This window comes from Leopardus geoffroyi, chromosome D3, assembly GCF_018350155.1.
Source record: "Leopardus geoffroyi isolate Oge1 chromosome D3, O.geoffroyi_Oge1_pat1.0, whole genome shotgun sequence".
Lineage (NCBI taxonomy): Eukaryota > Metazoa > Chordata > Mammalia > Carnivora > Felidae > Leopardus > Leopardus geoffroyi.
Genome location: NC_059339.1, coordinates 22,223,391 through 22,248,799, shown reverse-complemented (window position 1 = coordinate 22,248,799; position 25,409 = coordinate 22,223,391). Strand labels below are relative to the sequence as shown.

Here is a 25,409-nt window from a genome sequence, read left to right as displayed (position 1 = left end):
ATAGTAACCAAGTCCATGATCAAGTGCAACACTGCCTCAGGGCCAAGAGAGACTAGCTGACACAGCAGTCACTTCTTCAACTTTGTAAATATGCAATGTGGTATCTTTACCTGGCTACAATGCTTATCCTAATCACTCATTTATTCAATGAGCATTTACTGAGCACTTCCTCTGTGCCTGGCTCTGTGATAAAAACAACAGTAAACAATACAGATATGATCACTGCCTTCACAGAGCTTAGAGTCCAAAAGCTGCTACTCTCTGTAGAAGGTTAGGTAATCAGGAGGGCTTAAGCAGGAGACCAAGAAGAGTAACAGCTAGAGCAAAATGTAGTCTGCGTTAAGAATCAGCTGAAGTGGGGCGCCTGGGTGGCGCAGTCGGTTAAGCGTCCGACTTCAGCCAGGTCACGATCTCGCGGTCCGGGAGTTCGAGCCCCGCGTCAGGCTCTGGGCTGATGGCTCAGAGCCTGGAGCCTGTTTCCGATTCTGTGTCTCCCTCTCTCTCTGCCCCTCCCCCGTTCATGCTCTGTCTCTCTCTGTCCCAAAAATAAATAAACGCTGAAAAAAAAAAAAAAAAAAAATTAAAAAAAAAAAAGAATCAGCTGAAGACCTTGTTAAAAATACAGATTCTTGGGGCGCCTGGGTGGCGCAGTCGGTTAAGCGTCCGACTTCAGCCAGGTCACGATCTCGCGGTCCGTGAGTTCGAGCCCCGCGTCAGGCTCTGGGCTGATGGCTCAGAGCCTGGAGCCTGTTTCCGATTCTGTGTCTCCCTCTCTCTCTGCCCCTCCCCCGTTCATGCTCTGTCTCTCTCTGTCCCAAAAATAAATGTTGAAAAAAAATTAAAAAAAAAAAAAAAAAATACAGATTCTGGGCTCTACCTTGGAAAATCTGTGTGAATCTGAGGTGGTACCTAAGAATTTTTATTTCTTTTTTTTTTTAATTTTTAAAAATGTTTTTATTTATTTTTGAGACAGAGAGAGACAGAGCATGAGCAGGGGAGGGCAGAGAGAGAGGGAGACGCAGAATCCAAAGCAGGCTCCAGGCTCCAACCTGTCAGCACAGAGCCCAACCCGGGGCTCGAACTCAGGAACCGCGAGATCATGACCTGAGCAGAAGTCAGACGCTCAACCGACTGAGCCACCCAGGCGCCCCAGAATTTTTATTTCTAACAAGCTCCACAGGTGACGCTGTCCATCAACAGACCACTCTTTGAGAACCACTGAACTAGAGAACAAAGAACCCATTGCATCCCTGCTTAAAACAATCTCCTCAGACATTCCACAAGTTAGAGATGTATTCCTAACACCTGATATTTACTTTGTCAGTCATTTGAGTGATATATGAAGCCTCCAAGCAAAGGATTTTGATGAAGAACAGGGAGTTCTGGAGAGAGGAGAGTCTAAGCAGCTGGGGGTTGTATGTTTCCACTCCCATCATACATTTTGGAACCAAGACAGGGAGGGCAAAGCCAAACTGCCTTCTTTGCAGTTGTGCCTCAGATCCTGGTAGCAGCTATGTAAGATTATCAGAACAAATTTGGAAGGATGCACATCTAAGCTCCCCCCAATATGGCTAAGTCTAGCTTCTCCAAATCAGCCTGACATCCCACATCCCATCATCCAACTCTCACTGGGGAGAAGAAAGAAAATAGAAGCAGAAGAAATGTAAAATGGAGCTAATAAATCAAAAGTCAGAGATGATAAAATAATGTCCTCAGCAGAAGTTGTAATAAAATGACATCCAAGTTCTTGTTCTTTTGCCATCTGAGCACTATACATTTCAGGTTCACATGCTCTAATTTTCCATTTCTATGATTTGGCATCACAAAAGGGATCTTTCTTTGAGAAGTGACACTCCTATACAAAGAAGTCAAGAAAGTCAATAAAAATACCAAATCTACTTCTGACAGGCACATTATGGTATGACCCCATCTAATAGGAATGTTTTGGGTGAGTGAACACCTCTGCACTTTAAGAGCCTGGTTCCTTTGTCACCCTTCTTAGGTTTAAATACAATCTTCTAAAATGTGAATTTGTAGTGAATTCAAACTAAATCTGATGTTTGAGGGGATTTCCAAGTTCGGTATCAATCTACTTTCAGAACGGGAGACAGGAAAATACTTTCCCCTCTGTACCAACAATAAAAACTTTATAGTACTAGGATATTACTGATTTTATTATTCTACTTGTAAAATGAGGTTGCTTTTATTCCTCCTGTTGAATGTGTTAATAAGGCTCTGAGGTAGAAAAGAGTGAAGTGATACCTCAGCCAAGACTCCCAATCTCGAGCTATTTGGAGTAAATCAAGTCTTTTTCCAAAATGCTGTAGTCCTTACTGATTCTATCATACCATTTAATCTTTAACTGCCTTGACAATTCCCTTAAGACCAAGTTATTGTTCTCTAATCATCTGTAGAGTGCTGTCTCTCCAATTAGAGACTTAAGTTCTCTAATGAGAACTTAGAAAAGGCCCCATCACATCCTCTCTGGACTCCTCCCAAAGCACAACAGCAGTAAGAACACTGAGCACAGAATAAATGCACAGTTGGCCCTTTTCATTTAAATTGAAATCCAACTGTTATGCTCCATTTTGAGTATAATGGACAAAATTTTCTTAGTGAAATTCACCCGCCGAAGGTGGAAGGAGGGGACAGAGATGATCTCTGTTTAAAACTGTTTCTTTCAAATAGACTCAGCTCTGATGATTTTTCCTTTCAATGTCACTTGGAGTAGAGGCCCTTTCTCTGCTTTACCATCTGTGCAATGATTAAGACAACTGCTGATTCTTTCAGAGGTAGCTGTAATTGCTCCTCATCATAGCACACTTGAGATGTAAGATACACAGTAACTTGGGAATGGTTCCTCCATTTGGCCTTAGGGTTTAAGTAACCATCTTCTAAGACTCTTCTGCTATGCCTTTTTCCTGTTCCTTTCTTCTAAAAATAAAAGAAGTCTTATTTTCACCACTTCGGCATAGCTTTTTGAGAAGGCTTTCAGAATTTAAACAGTATAGTTGACGTTTAGCTGTCCTGAATGATTTTCTTTGCTCTAAAGAAAATGTGCATGAGAAATCCATCATATCTAGGGAGATTCATCATAATTATATAACACTGAGGTTCTGAGAATCACTTCTTAGTTATGTGCTTGTTCCCATTTATCAAATGAGTGAGTCCATGAAGAGGGGCTATTTGATAATTGTATATTCCCACAAAAACTACCAGTATTCTCAGATGTTAGTCAATGTTATTCAAAATATTAGCCTAAACCTTTCAGAAGACTTTAGAAAAGTTTGTCAGAAAAACAGAGTATGCTAGCCAAATTGGATTTAAAAGCTATCTTCCCCTATTCCCCTTCCAAATTTCTAGCATTCAAATTACCAAAAAACATGCTGGTACAAACACTGAACAGGCAGAAAGCAAACTAAAAATGATAATTTAAAATTTTTAAAAAGCCAATGATAATGACTAAGAATTCTTCCACTGTTGTACCTACTCCAGAAAAAAAAAGAATTTTACTACCAAACAGCAGAGCCAATTAAATAAGCAAAACAGTAGACACTGTTAGTATCTTTAAATTCCAAGCAAAGCAGCCCTCCTTTCTACCTGACATTTCTGCCTGAGAACATCTCAGCGAATTCCAGCACCAACCCAGTTAACCCAACTGTTTTAGGCAACTGACACCAGCAACCCTCCAAGTCCTGAGGTTGCAGAGAGAGGAAGTGGCCTCCAATAAGCTCTTTTTGGCCTCAGGTAGCAGTAAAATCAACCAATCCGTAAGCCAACCAATCAAATCACTGGTACTTGGTCACTTTGTTCCCCACTACTCTACTCCATTAACCCATAAATCTCTCAGTGGCTACTTAAGTAGATCTATAGATCTGGACACCACATGTTAGTTCCCTTGCACCAAAATTTTTGGTTTCTATTATATGCCTTACCAGGAATGCCCTGTTTCTACCTGTGACCTGGAATAATCATGCTCTTAAGCATTTCTTCTTAGGCATAGCAATAAATTCAAAGGAACTGAACGTCAGAGGAAAGGACTGACATGTAACTTAGACTTACCTGCATAAATATCTATTCTGGTGGCATCAGCATCTCTGCAAAATTAAAAGAAAAAAATCAAGATCCAGTTGAAAATATGAAGTATCAACCATCAAAATGTACAATATGTTAAGTGGGATGCATACTATTTTGAGTCTATTTTCAGGAAGTCACACAGAAATTCTGTATCCATTACACTTTCACACTTAGTAATATTGTTTTCCTTATGTGTCTGTGAAACACTTCTGAAGCTCTGAACTATTTAAAATAATCACATGACACATAGGGCCTGGATACATTTTTTAAATACAGATTTCACAGTAAAAACATCTAGAGAATAAGAAAGAACACCATACTTTACACACTAAAAAATGACTCACGACTGTGTTTCTCTCACTCACTTGATTGCAATCATAAAAAATGTTCCAGTAACTCGTCCATTTTTCTTTGTCACAAAATGTTAAGGGAAAAAAAAATCATCTGCCACGAAGCCTATGAAAAATCAGGTCTCATAGTATACACACTACAGTCAACATACTAATTCACAAGCCCATAATCTTATCCTAACCTAAAAGGAAGTTGGGGCACTCCATCAGACTCCAACCATTAGCTGAAATAACAAGTTCAGTCATCAAGAGCAGCTTGAAGGTAATCTACTCCAATTCTGCCAACTGCAGGCAAGGAAAATGAGGCACGGAGAGTTTCATCAGTTTTATTTTATTTTTTTAGTTTTTAAAGGTTTTTTATTATTTGGAGAAAGAGAGAGAGAGAGAGAGAGAGAGAGAGACAGACAGACAGACAGACAGACAAAGCACAAGTAGGAGAGGGGCAGAGAAAGGAGACACAGAATCCGAAGCAGGCTCCAAGCTCTGAGCTGTCAGTACAGAGCCCAATGTGGGGCTTGAACCCACAAACCGTGAGATCATGACCTGAGCCAAAGTCAGACACTCAACCGACTGAGCCACCCAGGTACCTTAAGTTTCATCAGTTTTAAGTGGGGAAAAAAAAACCCACTCAAGTCCATTCAGTTCTATACGTACCTATTCCTAAAAACATAAAAACATTTTCAAATATGAGAAAAATTAGCAAAATGTGTGCATGAACAGGAACATATACTCCTAGGAATCTCCAATTCACCATAGGATATAAAAAAAGACAGTCTGCCACAACACACCATGGTCTCACAAAGCTAATAAGTGGCAAAGTCATAGTTCCATTAAGCTACAGCATTTTTAAATTGAATACAAAAATTATGACTCAACCAGGATTGAAACAAAATGGAACTTTTCTGGTTAAACAACTTATTAACAAGCACACTTTCATGAACAGTCCAGTGAATAACAATAAAAGTAATAATAGCGTAGATTTATAGTATAGATATAGATACAAACAGAAAATTACCCAGCAGCTCATTAACTAGGGATCTGTTTAGAAAATACTTCTACTCTCAGGGCACCTAGGTGGCTCAGTCAGTTAGGCATCTGACTCTTAAGTTTGGTCCAGGTCATGATCTCCCAGTTTGTGGGATTGAGCCTCACGTCAGTCTCCACAATGACAGCACGGAGCCTGCTTGGGATATTCTCTCTCTCTTTCTCTCTCTCTCTCTCTCTCTCTCTCTCTCTCTCTCTCTCTCTCCCTGCCCTTCCCCTGCTCATGTGCACATGCACATATGCATTCTCTGTCTCAAAATAAGTTAACTAATTAAAAAAAATGGAAGTACTCTACTCTCAATTCTTACCCTCTTCCTTCATTAGTCATCAACACTTGGTCAATAAGCAATGTGTCTGAATTTTATGTCTGCATTCAGAAACAAAACTGAGAGAATATTTTCATAATTATGAACAGAATCGTGATTTGGATGTTCCTATTTGTTTATCTTTGAGGCAACCTAAACTTTCTAGTCTTGCACAGTAACATTTATAGACTTCCATCACTAAGAACTCAATATAACATAGTGCTGAAGACTTTCTTCCAAACACAGCTACTAATAACAGAAGATACTTTGATCAACTAGAGTCAATTAAATATACATTTTAGGAACACACTCTGGCATAATTTTAAAGACTTTAGATGGTGTACATTTTTGGTAACACAAATTAAATAAGATCTTGTCTGTCCCATTACCTTGATTGCTAAATTCCTATTTTAATTCCTTGCATTTCATTGCAATTATCTTGCTCTAATACACAAGGGAAGATAACTTGGAAGGTCATAAGTTCACTATTTTTAGGACAAGCAATGGGTGAATTAAAGTTAATCAAGTAAAGTATCAACTAACACGCTATTAAAAATACTTTTGGGGTAAGAGGCCTCTTAGGAGGGAATTGCAGCTGCTTACAGAACTGTCTCCTTCCTAAGTCTTCAGAAAACAATAGTCACAAGGACCCAAAAAGTTTTCAAGCACAGCCTGTATGCCTAAAAGACTACATACCTTGCATTATCAACCAGTTCAGCAAGAGCACCAAACAAGAATTCATGAGTAGTTCTGAAATGATAAATACTAAGAATCAGCAAAAGAATTACAGAATTGAACTATGACACCTAATAAGTCAAGGTTATAAAATATTAAAGTTTTTAGAAAATCTAAAATTGCCATTTGCATTGTCACTTTACACTACTGAAATTTCCCCACAACTCGAAACCTTTAAGAGTTGCTAAGCCCCCTCAAATGTTAATCTATTAAATCTTGCTGTCTACTCATGTCTATTCTTACTAAGAAACCCACTCTGAAGCATTAAGATTTCTATGTGTATATACTATTTTAAAAGCAGCATTTTCCACTACTCATGTTCTGTCTAGAAAAAATGTCTGTATTTTATTTTTCATTGCCTTAACCAGCTATCAGTTTCCACATATCTCTAAGCATGCTCAATGGGTGACTTGCTAACATTCTGCTTTATCAGTACTTATGTGTTATCTATTGGTAAAAGAAGAAAACCCATTTCCTTTTGTGCAGTTTATAAGCAAAATATTCCATTTAAAAGTGAGGAGAAAGGAGAGGATAATCTATTTCCTGACTTTCAAATTCTAGCCAAAAACAGCTTTCTCCACATTAAAGAAGGGAATCCAAGACCCTGTTGAACAATTCCTCTTAGGAGGACAATAGGGTGGTGTGTTCTTCCTAAGGTCCCTGTTAGCCCCTTCAAGGTCATCTCTCTTCCAGGAGGCTGCTCAAAGTTGGGTTAGATAAATACTCAATTACCATTATTATTCATAACTCAATAAATATGTGTGCCTAAGATGCATCCTTAAATTACTTCTCCACTTACACTCTCTTTGTGCTATTTTCCATAATAGTGCTCTTTAGGTATAAGAGTAAAATGAGTCCCCCTAGAAACCTTGACTTTTGATTAAAGAAAATGTAAAATCATTAACCTAAGTACATTACCATCATCAATTTTTCAAAAATACACAAATTATACCCATTGATTTTTTTTTTTTTTTGGTATAACTGTTGTAGCCATTAAAGTGAAAATTTCTAAAAATTTAGAATGAAATATACCAAAATTAAATAACCAGTGTCCAGGATCTCTGATCACTTACTATATCATGTAAAACTTAAAACAAATTGTAAAATATGTGCTTATAAAATAAACACCCAAAGCTGAACTGTCCAGAAGCCCTGGTTTCCCCTCAAGTAAACCCACAAATTTTTACAAGTACAAATTTTGAATTAAAACTGTTACTAAAAGAAAAAAAAAAAATATTGGAATTTTAGGAAGAACTTTTCCCCCGTGAGATCAGTGATTATATCTGTTGCTAATCCAAGATGGCATCAATAAATAGGTCTTAGTAAAAAGTAGAAATTTATCTCCAATTCACTTAGAAAATAGAGTTCAAATTCTTCTGACCAAAATCCAATCCTTAATTATTTTACATGAAAAGAAAAACAATTCAGGGGCACCTGGGTGGCTCAGTCAGTTAAGCATCAGACATCAGCTCAGATCATGATCTTGATGCTCATGGGTTAGAGCCCTGCCATCGGGCTGTGCTGACAGCTCAGAGCCTGGAGCCTGCTTAGGACTCTGTGTCTCCCTCTCTCTCTGCCCCTCCCCCAGTGGCGCTCTGTCTCTCTCTAAACTAAATAACCATTAAAAAAAAATTTTTTTTAAAGAAAAACAATTTCTATGAAAAAAACACCTGCATAAAACATATGTATCTTTAATTAAAAATATTTAAGTTTCTAGAATCACCTTAAATTCTTCAAATTATCTGAAGAAACAAAGAAGTATTCTGTAGATTACTAAAGAAATAGAAATGTTAGAAAATTAAAGGTGATTTACTAAAGGTAATATAATTTAAAAGTGAATCTAACATTTGCTCTCAAGCTTTCAGTCATTTTCCTGTCTGAATAGAAGTAGCTAAAAACTTAACAAAGTGAATTACTCTCCATCCTCAAAATTTTTTTTAATTTTGAGGATTGTTATATAAAATAACAAATTCTATTGCAATACTTATTTCAATAAAAAGTTATACTTTAACATAGTCAAGGAAATTCAGAAATAAAACTCCTGTAAACCAAAAAAACCCAAACAAACAAACAAACAGAACAACCATAAGAATGGACTACAATTTATATGCAGGAATCTCGTTTCCGATTCTGTGTCTCCCTCTCTCTCTGCCCCTCCCCCGTTCATGCTCTGTCTCTCTCTGTCCCAAAAATAAAAAAATAAAAACGTTGAAGAAAAAAAAAAAATTTATATGCAGGAATCTCTGGAATACATCAAAGAATGAAGAACTGGCCTTTGGTAGTGAAAACAGTGAATATGAATAGTCTTCAAAACTTACTCTAATACCCTTTACTATCAGGGCAAAGAAATCACAAACAGAAATGGTGACCATAGGGGCACCTGGGTGGCTCAGTCGATTAGGCGATTAGGCGTCAGCTCAGGTCATGACCTTGCGGTTTGTGAGTTCAAGCTCCACATCAGGCTCTATGCTGACAGCTCAGAGCCTAGAGCCTGTTTAGGATTCTGTGGCTCTCTCTCTCTGCCCCTCCCTTGCTTGCTTGCTGCCTCTCTCTCTCTCTCTCTCTCTCAAAAATGAATAAACATTAAAAAAATTTTAAAAAAGAAATGGTGACTGCTTCTCAGCAATACATATTTCTGATTGCTTCACATGAAAACTGCTTCACATGAAAATGAGAGACATTCAGAATTCAAGAAGATCTCAATAGGGCAAGGACAAAGTATCTCTGGCTAAGTTTTCACTGCTTTCTACACGATGTTTAGAAATGTGCCTTGTATATTTAGAATTTAAAGAAAACATTCCAAATGGCTTTTGTTGTTCCACATAGTATCAATGCTGTTCCACATGTAACTATTTCAGACAAGCTAACAAATATCTTTAAAATGTAACCAAGGGAGGGGCACTTAGGTGGCTCAGTCAGTTAAGTGTCAGAATCTTGAGCTCAGGTCATGATCTCATGGTTCATGGGATTGAGCCCTACATTGGGCTCTGTGCTGACAGCACGGAGCCTGCTCGGGATCCTCTTTCTCCCTCTCTCTCTACTCCTCCCCTGACTAGCTTGTGCGCACACACACACACATTCCCTCTCAAAATAAATAGACATTTTTTTAAAAAAAATAAAGTGGGAGCTCCTGGGTGGCTCAGTTAAGCATCTGACTTCGGCTCAGGTCATGATCTCATGGTCCATGAGTTTGAGCCCCATGTCAGGCTCTGTGCTGACAGCTCAGAGCCTGGAGCCTGCTTTGGATTCTGTGTCTCCCTCTCTCTGCTCCTCCTCCGCTCACACACATGTGTGCTCTCTCCCTCTCAAAAATAAACATTAAACAAATAAGAATAAAATTTAAAAAGTGTAGCTAAGGGATATTATTGTGATGTATACTGACACATCACAAAAGGGGCCTTTTGTGACAACTGTTGGGAAAGTCAGAGACAACGCACATCTCTTCTCCAGACCTTCAACTGATTGATTAATGGGTCCTACTAACAAATTCTAAAATCAGAGTTCTAAATGTTTTTTAAAATCAGAAGAATCAAAAACATACTGACTGCATAAGGTCTCTCCTTTTTTCAAATAATATTCAAAGAGGCACACTCATTGCTTGCTAGCATTTGAAACAGATATCTGAGCAAGTATCAAAGAAAATTATTTTCACAGATGTAAAGATTCTTTGCATGTTATCAAAGAAAGGTCAACCATCTGGAAAAAGACAAGGATTTTTAACAAACTCTCACTTTCAAGTGATCTTGGCTTTTATGCCATTTGTGCCATGATCAAAATAGTTTTGCAGCTCAGCATTTCCAGTGACAAATTCACGGGTAAATCTACTCATTACATAAGGAATATGCTGTCCCTATTTATATTCAGCCTGAATTTAAACCAATAGATTATCCACAAGTCTATCATACAGTGATAGCTTCTGCTGTGTTCTTGGAGATGTTGACAACAGTTAATTGCCTTAACTGCTAGAAAATAAAGCTGAGAAACTAGAGCAACAATTTTTACATTCAAATAGCTTTAATATATTTAGAGCGTGAACCCACATTTCAACAGGATTGTAAGTCCCCAAAACTATTAAGTCTCTAGAGATGACAGGTTCCTCTATGTTCATTCACTACATATATAAATAAAACAAACCAAAGTATCATAAGGCCAAGATAATTTATCAAACGTGCCAAGAGGAAAAGACATGGAAAGCAGTCATCTTATACTTAAGCATCCTGCTCTCTCAGACCACTTAGCAGTACTGCAAACAGTGACATAAGACACGCATCTTGTCACAAAGGAACATCACTACCATCACGGTATCTGGAATCTAGCACCTAGATTGCCATGAACTTTTTACTAACAGTCACAAAACCCACCACTAAAGACCAGTAACTGTATAAAACTCCTTTTATTCAAAAACTCTTATCATTTCGTAATTGCAACACCCAGTATTAAAAGAAAATAACCAAGACTAAGACTTTCATGTTATGAAAATTTCGCAGGCCTGCTTTAAACCTTAATGCTGACGAAACCATCAACACTTACCACAGACATCACACACACACACACAAAAAATTCAAGACAGATGTTTACTGTCTCCAGTAAATGCTCCTAAGAATGTATCTGTCTAATGAATACCACCAAACAGCAACTTGCTACCATATTGACCAACTTGTGGTTTATATAAATCATACACTGAATAAACAATAATCACCATCTAGTCAATGATCATCATGTACCATGTATGAGCTAATTACTTTATAAACATTATTTAACATACTCCTCATAAACACTGTCAGATTAGCTCCATTTTATAGATGAAGAAACAGAGGCTCAGGGAAATCAATCTGCCCAAAAACTCAACCAGGAAGCAGTCAAATCCAAGCTTGGCTGGCTCTCAAGCCTATGCATGCTCTCTCCATTGCACCACACTGATTTCTATCCTTCTAGTCTGCCTGTGTTCCACCTGCAAGTCTATGTTACACGGGAGGTAAGCAAAGGGCCATACCTTACATAATTCACAATATGTAGATGTCAGACACTCTATAATGGTTTTGTGTTTTAAAAATTGTAACAGAACAAAGGAGAAGGTACTCTAAGAAAAATCTTCCCATTTCTGAAGGTGACCTTGCATCAGTTAACACAGAGAAGATCCATCTACCATCGTAAGGAGTAACAAGTCACGGCTTAGGAAAATTTAAACATTTGTTTCCTCTAGAAATGAATTTCTAGTCACATTACCATGATAAATAAATCTTCAAACTGGTTACAAACCAACTTATCTTGGTATTCCAGGGTTCATATTTTCTTCTGGCAGGATTAGATACATCCTAAAGTATACAACTTCAAAGGTGTGATCCAGATTAGAAAATCTAGAGCTTCCAAAATGATACATTCAACCCTCAAATGTTCATGCAAGCAGGTGGTTCCAACTCAATATGGGAAAGTCAAATTCACAGAGAATTCTCCAGTTGTATTTTAAACAAGTGACTTAACTAGAATTTTATTCTATACCTTAGTTCTGTTCACCTATTGTTAATAAGTTATAAAATGGCAATATAAGAGTATTCCAGAACCTCAAATTAAAAAATTTGAGATGAACTAAAATTGAATAGACTTTCAAAGTAGGAAGTAAACCCTTTGCTTTATAAGAAAACAAGTCCTTAAAAGTATACTCGACTACAGTTAGTACTGCCTGATAGCTAAAAACACTAACCATTATGGCCAGGTAAAACTTATTGCCTTAAATCTTGATGCCTTAAACCTGCCACTTAGCAGATGTGTAACTTCTGGCATGTTACTCTGAGCCCAGTTTCCTCAAATGCAAAATAGGAATAATCCTTACTCCAGCAAGGTTACTATAAGGATTATTTTACACGTTTAAAAGTGACTGGCAAGAAGAAATTAACTGTTGTTACTATTATTATCAAAAAAGTCTTTGGGGAAGCTCTTCCAAGATTATCATATAGTCTTGTCATTCCAAATTTGGCCCCTCATTCCACAATTCAGAACTGAAGTAACCAATTATTAAATACAATCACCGGTGAACATCTAAGTGGCCTTCAAATGCTTGTTCTTAAACACAATTCAAATATAAAAAAGGATACTGAGGGTCTTGCCCAAGACGTTATTAATTAGCTAAATAAGCATCACCAACCTAAGTGGGCTTCAGATTCATCTTCCGTAGCATGAGACTTCGCCTCTCAGACCCTACAGTACCTACTCTAAAACCAGTTCTAGTTCACTAATAAGCTTCCTAAACAAAAAATAAAACCAGACTATCACCATTTGGCAATTCACTACTCAAAATTTTTATTTCCTTGATAGGAAAAAAAGCAAAAAAAAAAAAAAAAAATTACAGACGTCATAACATGTTGCCCTTTCCCATAAAAAGCTAAAAATTATTTTACTGTTACTAGATGTTTGAAGTCTATCATCTCAACCCTCAAAGCGGTTCTTCAGATCTCTGAGCCATTCATGTAGCTGCTCATCACCTCTGCAGATACTAAAATGGTAGAATACTTACCTTCATCTCAAAAGTGATGAATGAATGTATTAGAACACTAAGTAGTTATGACCCCACTGAATTACTTCCAAGAGAGTGGCATAACAGTTAACCCTGAAACATTCCAGATCAACACGGAATAATGATAATCTCCTCGTGAGCTCGAACATAAACACCATATGTGTTCTGTGATTTGCACACATTTTGGGGAAAGGCTACTTAAATTATGGGTTTAAACAAGTTGCTATTTTCTGCCTAGCACATAAAAATTTCATTGGAATTAGGGACGAATTTCCCAGGAAGATAAGGCCAACTGTTTGCTGAAAACAAAAATTAGTAATTTCTTCTCACAAGTTGTCATTTAAAGATCTTCATTCTTTTCTTTTTCTTGTTAGGAAAAAAAAGACTTGTTAAAACCCAACTGTTTTGGCTGTTGTCGCTAAAAAGAAAGTTGATATGAGAATAGTCCAACTCCTGGGGATCCAAAGAACAGCACTTGTTGGATTCCTATCAAACACTTGAATCAAACACCTCAATATATTGACTTCAAATAACTAAAATTTGCATTTGATCAAATAACTTTTGATCCAACAAATGAAGATCATATTCTTCTGGATTAGCAACAAATATCTCACTTATCTCAGTTCTTCAATACAGAGCTCAAGACTCATCCAGTGATACATCCCAAAAAGTAAAAAAAGAATTTTCTGGGAAAATGATTTTCGTATTATCAAGGAATGAGTTATCAGTGACCTCAGTGGCACCTAAAGGATACTTACGAATTTGTATGTAGATATTCAAAGGTTAGCTGAGCTCGATTCAGACTGCTGTAATTTGTGAAAGCCATGAGTGCGGTGAGGTCTCCAGTCCTTCACCCACTAACTGGGAACTATAACTTTATAATGGAATAGATTTTCCAGGATTCCTCCCAGTAAAGGTTTGGTTAAGTCTGTGCTCCTTACTGTTAAACAAGGTTAACTGGTGTCTATCCAAAATATATTGAAAGAGATGTCTAAAACTACAATTGATCTCTCCAAGCTTTTTTTATCTTCTTAATGACTATGATGTAATATTCTGAAGAAAACTATGTCATAAATTTGTAGTCTTAAGCTTTAGTTTAAGTTGCGATAGTTGAAGGAGTCGAATGTGGACGGTCTTGAAGTAGACAGTATTGGACTTGAGAGGTTTTATTACTGCTCCATCTTCACGTTCTTCGAGCTTTTTTGTTCCTCTAAATTTCCGGCCAGGAAATTTATCAATCCGGAAAGCTACCAACTTCTGTCAAAAACTGGACAGCCACCCATGTCTTCACCAAAGATCCTGTGATTCTTAAAGAGGCCCCAGGCTGGCGGCCACGAAGTCGACGGAGTGCATATGGCGTTAGTTCCCGCTTCACCACCTCCCAACTGAAGTCTCCTAATCGCTGACGGCGATTTCCGTTTCGAAAGCCCAGACCAGACCTAGCTTGTGGTCCCGTCGCAATCTCCTCAGGGTAGTGGGTCAAATTACCTCACACTGACCCACAAAAACGCCTCAGAATTGACCCGCCCAAATCACCTCAGGCGGGCAGCGCCCCTCCCCCACTTCCCTCAGACAGAGGCCTCCGGCTCTCAGGCCCTTCCAGGGCCTCAGTCCCGAGGCCGCCGCCTCCTCCTCCTCACAGAGAGGAGTTAGTCCCAGCTTTCAAGGCCCGGATCGAGGGCAGGGTGGCGAGCGCAGCACCCGACCCGGCGTTGCCGGGTGCTCAAAACTGCCTTTGTCCCTCCCCACGGAATTGGAACCCAACAACCGCAGCGCGCTCTTGGAACCATGTGCTGCCTCCGCCTCCGCCGCTGCCGCCGCCGCCGCGAGACCAGCCGCCCACGCGCCGCGCTGGATGAGATGACAGGACTCAACACCACAGAATTCGGCGTTTATAGGTGTTCTGCCGCCGCTGCCGCAGCCGCCACAGCCACCTCAGCCACTGCTTTGTCTCCGCTAGAGCACACAACCCGAGCCACCTCGCGCACTCCCCGACGCCCCAAGCCCCCGAGGCCTCCGCGGTGCATTAGGCCAATCACAGAGCCACAGCTCCTCCCGCCCCCGCCCTGATGCGACGCCTCCTGATTGGTGGGTAGCGTGTCTCCACGTGACCGGATCTTGTTAGCCGGGCCCGCCCCTGTCACGTGAGAGCGCGCGCCTCTCTTCCTGCTTTCATGACCCTCTCCGCCATTTAAAGAAACAGTACCGGGGGCGGGCCGAGCGACGCAGCCGGGACGGTAGCTGCGGCGCGGACCGGAGGAGCCATCTTGTCTCGTCGCCGGGGAGTCAGGCCCCTAACTCGAAGACGCCCTGGCGCGCCCTCCCCCCCTCCCCGGTCTGGTAGGGCGAAGGAGCGGGCGCGCGGTCGATCGAGCGATCGGTTGGCGGCTCTTTCTCCTGCTCTGGCATCCAGCTCTTGGGGCGCAGGCCCGGCCGCCGCGGCGCGCGCCCGGTGGCCGTTGGCGCTCGCGCCGCGTCTTTCTTCTCGTACGCAGAACTCGGGCGGCGGCCTATGCGTTTGCGATTCGACGAGGAGTCGTCCGGGTGGTTGGCGGCGGCGGGCAGCTGCTCCGCCCCGCTCCCGGGGAGGCGGCGGCGGCGGGATTTGGCGCGGCCGGGGAGGCGGGGGTGGCCGGGGCCGGCGTGGAGGCCTGGCGCCACCCTTCGGGGCCTGCAAGGACCCAGTTGGGGGGGCAAGAAGGGGCTGGGGGATGGTTGGTGGTGGGCTTTCTACTTTGTCTTTTCCTCCTCATGCCCCCTTAGTGAGGGGCGGGAGCTTTGGCGGCAGCTCCGGGGCGGGGAGACAAGCCCCGGAGTCGGAAGAGCTGGGTTTGCTTCCGGGCCTAGCCACCAGCTGGCCGAGTGACCTTAGGCAAATCACTCTGTAATTTGTCAGCGCCTCAGTTTCCTCCTCTGCCTATCAATGTTTGTAGGGTTGAAAGCGCTTTGTAAACTATAAAGCGTCGGTGTACGTAAGGGATGATTATTGTTTGTAATGGGGGTTTTTTTTGAGTTGTAAGAAAAGTTAGCAATTGCCCAGGTCTTGGATTTTGAACCTGGGAACCTTGGATTGGAGTTGGAAGCCCCCAAGTTCCCCCGAAATTGTATGCAGAAATAGTGGGAGTGTGTATTTGGGGGAATGAGGATCCATCGCCAGCAAGTTTTCAAAAGGGGGCTGTGACCCAGAAGAGTTAAGAACTACAATTCCGTAATGCCACGAGGAGGAAACTGAGGCCTAGATGTCATTTGGGACCCTTCACAACCGATTTGAAGCCCCTGTTAGAATCCCTGGGATATGTGAGCTGTTTCTATGCATAATGGATATTTGGGGTAACAACACTCCACTGCTTGGCTTCTATTCTGAGTCCTTTCCTTTTACCATGGGGTGCCTGAACGCTGGCTGACGTGTATGGTATGGTTTATGGCACCCAATATAAAGCAGCTGAAACTAGAAATGGATGTGTTCCCTAGTATCGAGAAACCTATTTAATCCTTGGCCCAGCAACTCTTGTTTTTCTGCTGCTTATACTGGTGCCTGACTACCTTTCCCTTTCATTGACCATTTTCCACGACCATGGTTGCCATCCATTACTTGCTTCTATTGTATATCATTAGTCTCTGCGGTTGGTAGTGAGCAGGCTTATTTTTAAATGGTGCTGCCGAGTCCAGCTAATTAATGGTGCAGGTGGATTTTTAGCAAGCTGGCTCACTGGAACAGACTAAACCAGGCATGGAATTCTTGAAGATGTTTGGGGGCTTATCTTTATTAATTGGAGGTTAGCATTCTCTGAAATTTTGTTATGACTTTGGCTGAACTTCAAAATCAGTAGATTTGGAAGTGTTTCAGTGCTTACTTTTTTCCTGGCCTGCTTTGTATTCTATTTGCTTGCAAGTGTGTTACTAAGATGGCCAAGATGCCAGTTATTGCTTCTTTGTTAATTGTCAGCTGCTTTTATCAAATTCCAGGCCATTATCCAGCAAACACTATAGAAATGTTTGAACAGTTGTATTTCAAACATTTTCTCTTTGTGGAGTGGTGCTTACCAGTGGTACAGCTCTAAGCAAGTGAACATAAATACATATAAGTGTATTTCGTCTGGTTAGGTGTTCACCTGTTTTGTTATTTCATACAAATGTCTGAGAAAATCAATTGACTATTCCTTTTACGTAAAGGGCAGAGACAAATGATCTCACTTCCAGAGAAAGGACTGTTGTAGAGAAAAATGTGTTGGTCTTTTAGCTCCTTTGTTGTTATCTGGATGTACCTCAAAAGAATCTTAAGACTGTGGTGATCTTATAAGATGCTTTCCTCAGGAGAAAAGAGGAAAAAAAAACAACTGGAACTCAAAGCTTGAAATTCTGTAACAAAACATGAGATGTCCAGGATAGGAGGCCGAAAAGATTTCACTACAGTGTTCTGCACTAGCTGCAGCAGATGCTTTTCTGTGTAGCCACGGCATGGACTCCAGATTTCCAGATTTTCAAGAACTGCACCTGGGACCTGAAGAGCTCGTCAGGATGTGACAGGGACTCTGGAGCTGAACATACTTGTTTTTGAATCTGGGGGCTGTTGACCTTGATTTGAGAAGAGACAACAATGGAGCAAGCACTGCCACCAGCGCTATTACTGGGAATTTGAAGACCTGAGTCTCTGCCAGAGCTTCATTGCAAGTTCTAGTGACGCTCCATCCAAAGTGAACTACGGTACTTGCTATTTTCCAAAATGCCTTATTCTTACATCTCTGCACTTACGTTCATGCTCTCTTCTCTACCCTGGAATGCTCTCCTCTGGTTCTTCACCTGTCAGAACAATGCCATTTCTTCAATATTCAAGTCAGATATTCTCTTCTTCATGAGTCTCCCTAACTTTATCTTTTTTTTTTTTTTTTGAGTATTATATCATGTTGTTTACCTTTTAGCTCTCTATGCAGAGCATACCTCGTAGTCATTTGCAAGCATTTGCTCTCTTTCCAGATAGTAAGCCCTTGAAAGCAAAGGCTTTGTTTTAAGAGTCTTTGCTGCACATACTACTATATGTAACGAAGCATTTCATAGAAAGGAGTAATTTAGAGACTAGGCTATCTCAGAATAAACATTTAGTAAGCATTTGTTTAATTGCTGTGTGGTTATCTAATTACTCTTGATTAGGCAAAAGATCACTAGTATGGGCCATGTTTCTTTCTGTGTTTCATGTATTTCTTTTTTTTAATTCTAAGTTTTAAAAGATTTAGGGAGCCCTCAAACATGGAAGAGAAACTGATACGTTGCATAGGGTATTTAACAGAAGGATGCAAAGAACAGTGCCTTATTTCCCAAGTACCTTATTCTCTACCACTCAAGATGGCATCTTGTTAAAATGAAAGTAAAAGCTTTTGAAAGCGCAAGGTCCTGAAATAATTTGAGCAAGGCATTGGAAAAGGAAGAAGGACAAAATCTAGGTTCGTGTTCTATGTAAATTTAAATTCAGTTCTTGTGCTATCCATGGAGCCACTTCTTCCCCCTCCCCCCCATCAACCACTGCCCAACAGCCTGAATACAGTCACATTACTCCCCCAGAATATGAGACTTAAGGCAGTTCCTTGTTTGCTGCTTTCCTAAGACAGTTTGTTCTCAAGAGTCAGGAAGCAGTCCCTGCCAGAGAACTGTTTCTGTTCTTATCATCACTAATTGTTAATCAGAAGGCTTTTTTAAAAAAAATTATTATTATTCCCCATTTTCCCATCTGTCAGCTTTTTAGCTAGGCTTACTGAGAATTAGTACCCATCCAGCAGCTGATAATCCTGACAGTAGACCCACTCTAGTGTTAGGAGTCCTGTGTTTGTAATTCTGTGCATTTGTTATCTTACCTGTTTTGTTCCTATCCCTTCCAGTCCTGTGCCTCCTGATGGCTGAGTGTTCACCTGGACCTTCTGACCACGTTCCTTGTACTGTTCCATCAGCCTATAGATCTGGTACCTGGATTTTTGCCCATGGTGATTCCTTCACCTTACTGCTGAAGAAGACACCATTCCAGTGGACCATGGTGATCCAAGAGGCATTCAACCATCATGATGTGGCCTTCACCTCCACTCCTGTCCTGTTCTACCCAGATTCAGCACAGCCCTTTATAGTGAAGTCAAACTATTCAAGCCAGATAGCTGAAGCTATTTTATCACAGCAAAAGGCCCAGTTTGTTCCATGAGTGTGCATTTCGTTTCTTCAATTAAAGCCTTCAGAGACACATAATAAATTTGGACCAGGGGATTTTTAGTTATCAACACTGAAGAATGGTAACATCTTTCAAGAACGACGTTGGATCATACCCCACAATTTCGAATGATTGAAATTCATGAAATGTCTAGGGTCCTATCCAGATCACGGGACCTTATTCTTTATCCACTTCAAGTCTGTAGTAGCCTACTGAATAGAAAGCAGATATTCTGACCAGCAGATACTGGAATTAAAACAAAGGCACAGTGAACTCACAGCATCTTTGGGATTACTCAGGAACCAGAACTTTTCACACAAATGTAAGAAATTCTACCAAGGAATCCCTTTATCTAACAGCATCTCACAAAGCTCCAATCAGATTCCAGAAAAGGCCTCTTGATACATCCAGGTAGAATCTATCATGGTAATCCCTTATGTTTATATAGCACTTTATAGTTTCAAAGCACTTTTACATGCATAAATCTCAATTATCAAAACAACACAATAGATAATAATTTCTTTCTGCAAATGAGGAAATTGAAGTTTAAAGGTTATCCAAGGTGACATAGCTACGAAGTGATAAAGGTCAGGCCTTCTGACTCCCAGTCCAGTTCTCTCCATGGAATTAATTTAGCCTCTACTTTACCTGCAGTGTTAAAATGACTGGAGTAATCCCAGAAAAGTTTCCCACTTCCTGATCTGGTGCCCTCAGTCAGTCAGGATGTCATAAGTGTAATTTTATGATGGCTCCATCTAAGCCAGAATTCTATGGCACTACCCCTAAGGTTTAAGAGCAGTCTGTCTTCTTAGTGGTAGATTTATCCAGTCAACATGGCACATGGTCATCTGACAATAAGACTACACAACATGAAACACAAAGCTACTTCTAGATCCGTTGTTCACATAGTCTTCTCACATTCCCAAATGGCCTGATTGGAAATCCCTTTTCATGTTTTGTTCTTTGTAAAATTTTTAAAAAAGTTTTATTAGTACTCTTGGACACTGAGTTCTTATCTAAGGTCCTCTATCCCTCAAAATTTACTTAAAATGGATCCTCCATTTCTTTAGAGCAGTGCTGTTCACATATGTGTATGTATGCATGTATATGATGCATGCATACAACATCTATATGTAGAGCTTGTGTAGTCTTGTAAGGTGGTAAAATACGTGTTCCCTTCCCAATTGAGTGTAGCATATTAAAGGATCTCAGAAGACTTGCAACAAAGAGCCTCATTGAGATATTTAGCCTAGTGTGTAGTAAGTTTAATCAAGGACAGACTGTTCTTTTGGGAGCATTCCTTGTAATAGAGAAACTGCTTTGGAGCAGTATAGCCAGTGCTTCCTGATTGCCCTGAAGACTCAGGAGTAAACGGAATCTTTGAAACCACCACCCTCTTTTCTTACTTTTGTCAATAACTGCTTGAATTTGTATGTCTTTATCATCTGAGAGTCCTACATCTTGACCGTTACCTCTTATTATCTGTGAAAGGAACCTCTAGAAGGTTTGTGGGGATATGTGGGAAGAGAATGGGGAAAAGTTTATTTTGCCCCCAAATTGGTTGAATTCCATGACATTTAACAACATATTTTTCTGTCCCTAAAATTGTGCTGTAAACCTAGTTTAAGGGCATTGTATCTCAGGTGGGTGAGGAGATTGGGAAGGGAAGGGAGGAGGAAAAGGATGGTGGGAGAAAAGGGGGAGGAGAATAATATTTTCATAGAATTTGAGTTGTGGCCCATTGAGATCTTCAAAGATCTTGAAGAGAAGTCATCTAGCCATGGACTTGGGATAATACTTGCAAAGAAATGAAAGCATTTTGCAGCTGTATGCTGACTGCAAAAATCCCAGTGCTATTGTCACTTAAAACCAATAGCCCTGTTCACTGATAGTCACAAACCCAATTTGAGGCAATCAGAATTTATAGCAGAGTTGAATGTTAACTTCATCATTCTGTAATGTGGTCCGTATTAAGGAAAGAATGAATAGGAAAACACCTTGGCTTACCACAGGCTTTGCTCACAGTTTCTGGTTTCTGTGACCTATTTTTTGTATTTCAGCATTTTGTGAACAACTTATTCTTAGATCATTGGTTTTCCAAAGGCTTTGTGACCATGAAGCCCTTTCAATGAAAACTATGTGGAAGCCCAGAATAAAAGAGAAGCTGCTGTAGATGAAGCAGGAGTGGGGGGCCTGAAACCTGCCACAAGCATCTTCCTTTACCACCATGGTGACCCCTAAGGAGACTTCTTTACAACACCTAGAATTCTTCAGAACACAGTTTGAAAACCACTGCCCTAGACAACATGTGCAACCTGAATGGCATTCTGATCTGTACCTCTACCCAACCCAGTCCGTGTTCAGTCGATGCTGCACATTCTTAGGAATGCTTACTGTGGGCAAAGTCAGAAAAGTGCAAGAAGATGGGCATATCTTTGCCACCCCAGGGTAGTCAAGTGGGCTGAAAGTGGTATCAAATGGACCTAGATTAACAGCCCTGTACCCCCAGATGGATTTCAAATGAGTGATTCCTGGCATTCAATATAGTCAGAGAGCAATGCATATGTACTCTACACTGACACACTCCCTTACCCAACTTCTATCACAAACACCACATGCTCTAGTGGTACTTGAAATACATAACTTTGAAGTCTTGATCTCCTTGGATACCTGAATCGCCAGGTATTGAAGCTGGTACTAAAGTTGATGATGCCTCGTTGAGGCCGTATAAGACCAACTTGTACATTGGACCTCCCATCATCAGCCATGGTACTCTACTTCGTGTGCAAGGGATAACCATTAACTATGAAAGCAGAACTGAAATTCTGGCAACATTACCTAAAAAGGTACCTGGTTATTCATGTTATTCTCAAAACTGCAAGTCACTATGACTCAACCAGTGGCAGTTACACTGCTCCTTGGTTTTTATTCAGTTTAACTGCTGTTTCCAGGATAAATGAGGTAATAACCTTAAAAAACAAAATTTCCTCCATCACTGGCATATCTGCTCCAAAATTATGAATATTCTGCTCTAACTACAGGTAACATCTGGTCCACAAGAGACAATTTTTGAACATCCTCTGATGTATGTGATTTTAAATGTGACCCTTTGGAAGATTTTCTTCTAACCAATGAGAGATGTTCTTTTATGATGGACCTTTTGATGTCAGGTACCATCAACTACAGGTGTTAGGATTATTTGGAGGTAGACCTTTTGACCAGGCCATGGAGCTTGCTTGCTGGGCATCTCAAGTTGCATATCTACCTTTTTGCTGAAAATGTAGACTGACTTGAAAAAAAATCTACAAAGCCTGCAGCTAAGAATTTTATCAGTAGACTCAAGAGCTTCCTGCAGCTTCTTCCTAATGTCACAAGACCACAGTGTCTTGTCCTTGTGGATATTTTAATGGAATTTCATCTGTCTTAATATTGTTTTACACTGATTCAGAGTGGCTGACTTCATTCCTTGCTATGAGATACTCTCAGGCATTAAGACACTTACCTGTTTCTGCAGGATGGATTCAATTCATGAACTCCCAGACCAGATCATGTCAAACAAGTAGACTTCGATTTTTGTCATGAGAAAAATCTCATTCTCTTACTTCACAGTCTACTTAAGGGGCAGCTGTCCTCAACTACTTTAATGAATGCACTGGTTAAATGTTGGGAATGATTTCTTTGTATCTTTGTCTCTTACTCTTTAGACTAACCCTGATTACATGACTCTGTCTACAAATCATCAAACAAGGCCTGCACATCCTCAACTAATAAAAATCTAATGACTAGCTGCTTGTATATACAACTATTGTTTGTTAATAAGAAGTTATCTACAGACTCCATTTTTCTACTACCTTCAAAACATCAGCTCAATTTTCTCTTTCTCCTGTACATTACAGAAAAAGACATTGATCTACACTGCCAGTCATTCCCTTTAATCCTGTCAAATGCAGTCAAAATGAGGGGCTTAAGGTGAGGATGATCATCTGTTCAAGAGTCTAATATGCTCTGTGTATAAGAATTGATAGTTGAAAATGCAGAAAGCCTAAAACTGAAACCTAGGATCTTACCTACTATCTCCCTGCTTCAGATCTCAATATAAGTCTCAGCAGCACCACCCACCAATCTAAGGCCTTGTTTTTAAGCTGATTCTCAGAGATGGACTGAGTTTCAGAAGGTGGAGACTTGATTACCAAAGAGAGTAGGGCCAACCTTGATGAATCTGGCTCTCCCAACCTTGTCATTCCCAGATGTAGCATAGACTCCTCAACAGAACCTCAAGTCTGAATTGAGAATATAGCCTTCTACTGAGCTGAAAGTTCCTGGGCAGATAAACAGGAAAATTAAAGCTGCTATACCTGACTGGCCCTTTAAGATCAGAAAATGGTATCCAGAGTCAACCCTATGGAATAACCCTGGAGGACTCAGGGTAAAAGCTAATTTACAGAGCTTTGGTATTAATCTGCCCATTCTTCCAGATCACATCCTGGCTATTGGTGTGGCTAGCCCTGCTGAAGGTACTCTATTTACCTGTTTACCTGACTCAGCCCTCGTCTGCCTTTTTTGACACGTTACAATCAGACCGGCTGTGCTTGAGAAGACTACAACTGGTATCAGCCTATCTTACACCCAGTTCCACCAGGGAATTTTGAACAGAAGCAACCTGCACCTCACCTCCCCCCCAGCCCCCAGGACTTACTGTTCATAACTGGAAGGACCATGCTATGTACTCCTTGACCAGCAGCCTTTTTGTTTGTTTTGTTTTGTTTTTAATGCAGAGTAAGCCTCTATGCCTATATATATTTGATCATTTTCAGCACCTGAGATCCTTTCCACCCAATCTGAAGGAGTACAGCAGATTACAAGCTCTGTCCATTCCTCTCTTCTGCAATAATACAGAGATGACAGAAATGTTCCAGTTCAACTTGGCGAAAGACTAAAGAAACACAAGAGCTTTCCACTGAACTTAAAATTTACCACTGACTTCAGTAGTCTCACAGAACTATTTGCCAGTGGGAGGCTAGTTGTCCTGCTTCATGTCAGCAAGATGGTTGGGCTGTCAGATTCATGGCCACTGAGTTTTACTTTTATTGAAACTTTATTGCATCATCCAAAGTATGCTATTGGATATGATTATTCCATTCAAATGGATTACAAGCTTCCTGAGTACAGGACAAACTTACTCATGACGTTTTTTCAGAATACTTTTAATGTCAAGAAAGTAACAATGCCAGCTGTTACTGAACACAGACTAAACTTTTTTAGTATCTGGTCTTATCATTGGCATCAGTTGTTTTTGATTGACCAGCATTCATTCCATCTCATTGTAACAACTCTGATGTTTCTTGGAACCACTTCCCTGTTTCTAGTCCACATGGTTCAAACAGTCTGGCCTAACTTTAAGCTTCTTGGGTGGACATGTAATTCAGACCTGATCAATCAGCATGGTCCATCTCCTTCGCCATAGTAATTGGTTCTGGAATGGCCGTGTGATTCAAGCTGGTCCAGTGATACTCAGCCCTAGGAGTTTTACTGAACTGTGGAAGAGAGGCTCAGGAGCTCTCTTTACTGAGATTGCTTGACTTTGTAGTATGAAAAGTTCTAACCAACAGGGCCCACCATATCAAATGAGCCAGAGAATGAAGCCAGTGCAAAGGAAAGCAGAGCCAAATGATGGAGAGACTTGAGTCCTGATGACAATGTTTATGCCCCTGGATCCAACCGTGCCTGAAGCTAGTTTATCCCTATGGACTTTTCAGTTATGTGAGCCAATAAATACCCTTTTTTGCTTTAAGTTACTTTGAGTTGGGTTTCTATTGTTTAAAATTGAGTCAGCCCTGACTAAATACTATCTACCAATATCAAAACTTGACAAATCCAAATATTTATTAAACTAGAGGTCATGGCCACACTGAAATTTATTTTCCATGCCAGAAGACAAAGTGAAACAAGAAGTGACAATGTTTAAGTTACTACAGAAGCATAAAAATTAATGGTAGAAAAATATAGAGGAAAACCCAAGTGTTTATCCATAAAGGATTGTTGAATAATATATGGTTCAGCCATATAAGGAAATCTACATGTCTGTTAAAATTAATAAAGTACATGTATTGTGTATGGACATGGGAAAATGGCCATGATATATTAAGTGAAACTATTAATAGAAAAATGTATAGTGTGAACTCACTTAAAAATTTGTGTTT

General features: G+C 40.2%; 1 protein-coding gene and 1 long non-coding RNA gene across 8 annotated transcripts in view; one reads left to right on the top strand and one right to left on the bottom strand.

Annotated features, from left to right (window-relative positions):
• The window catches only part of MORC2 (MORC family CW-type zinc finger 2), a 40,833-nt gene extending 25,604 nt beyond the window's left edge, over positions 1-15,229 (bottom strand). For 2 of the 6 annotated variants that reach the window (XM_045458920.1, XM_045458924.1), the window contains exons 1-3: positions 13,781-15,229; positions 6,473-6,526; positions 4,063-4,097 (exon numbers count right to left, since the gene is read on the bottom strand). In XM_045458920.1, the coding sequence (XP_045314876.1) occupies positions 4,063-4,097; positions 6,473-6,526; positions 13,781-13,848 (157 nt within the window). In that variant the 5' untranslated portion in view covers positions 13,849-15,229. The remainder of the gene's footprint in view (positions 1-4,062; positions 4,098-6,472; positions 6,527-13,780) is intronic. The other 4 variants (XM_045458921.1, XM_045458923.1, XM_045458922.1 and 1 more) reach the window with 2 other exon arrangements.
• A 592-nt stretch (positions 15,230-15,821) lies between these two features.
• On the top strand, positions 15,822-25,000 carry LOC123588261. 2 transcript variants are annotated; one of them, XR_006707782.1, is made up of 3 exons: positions 15,822-17,726; positions 18,893-19,620; positions 21,270-25,000. It is a non-coding gene; the product is annotated as an uncharacterized LOC123588261 (long non-coding RNA). The 2 variants fall into 2 exon arrangements; XR_006707780.1 differs by having other exon boundaries at positions 18,893-25,000.
• Positions 25,001-25,409: the final 409 nt, after the last annotated feature.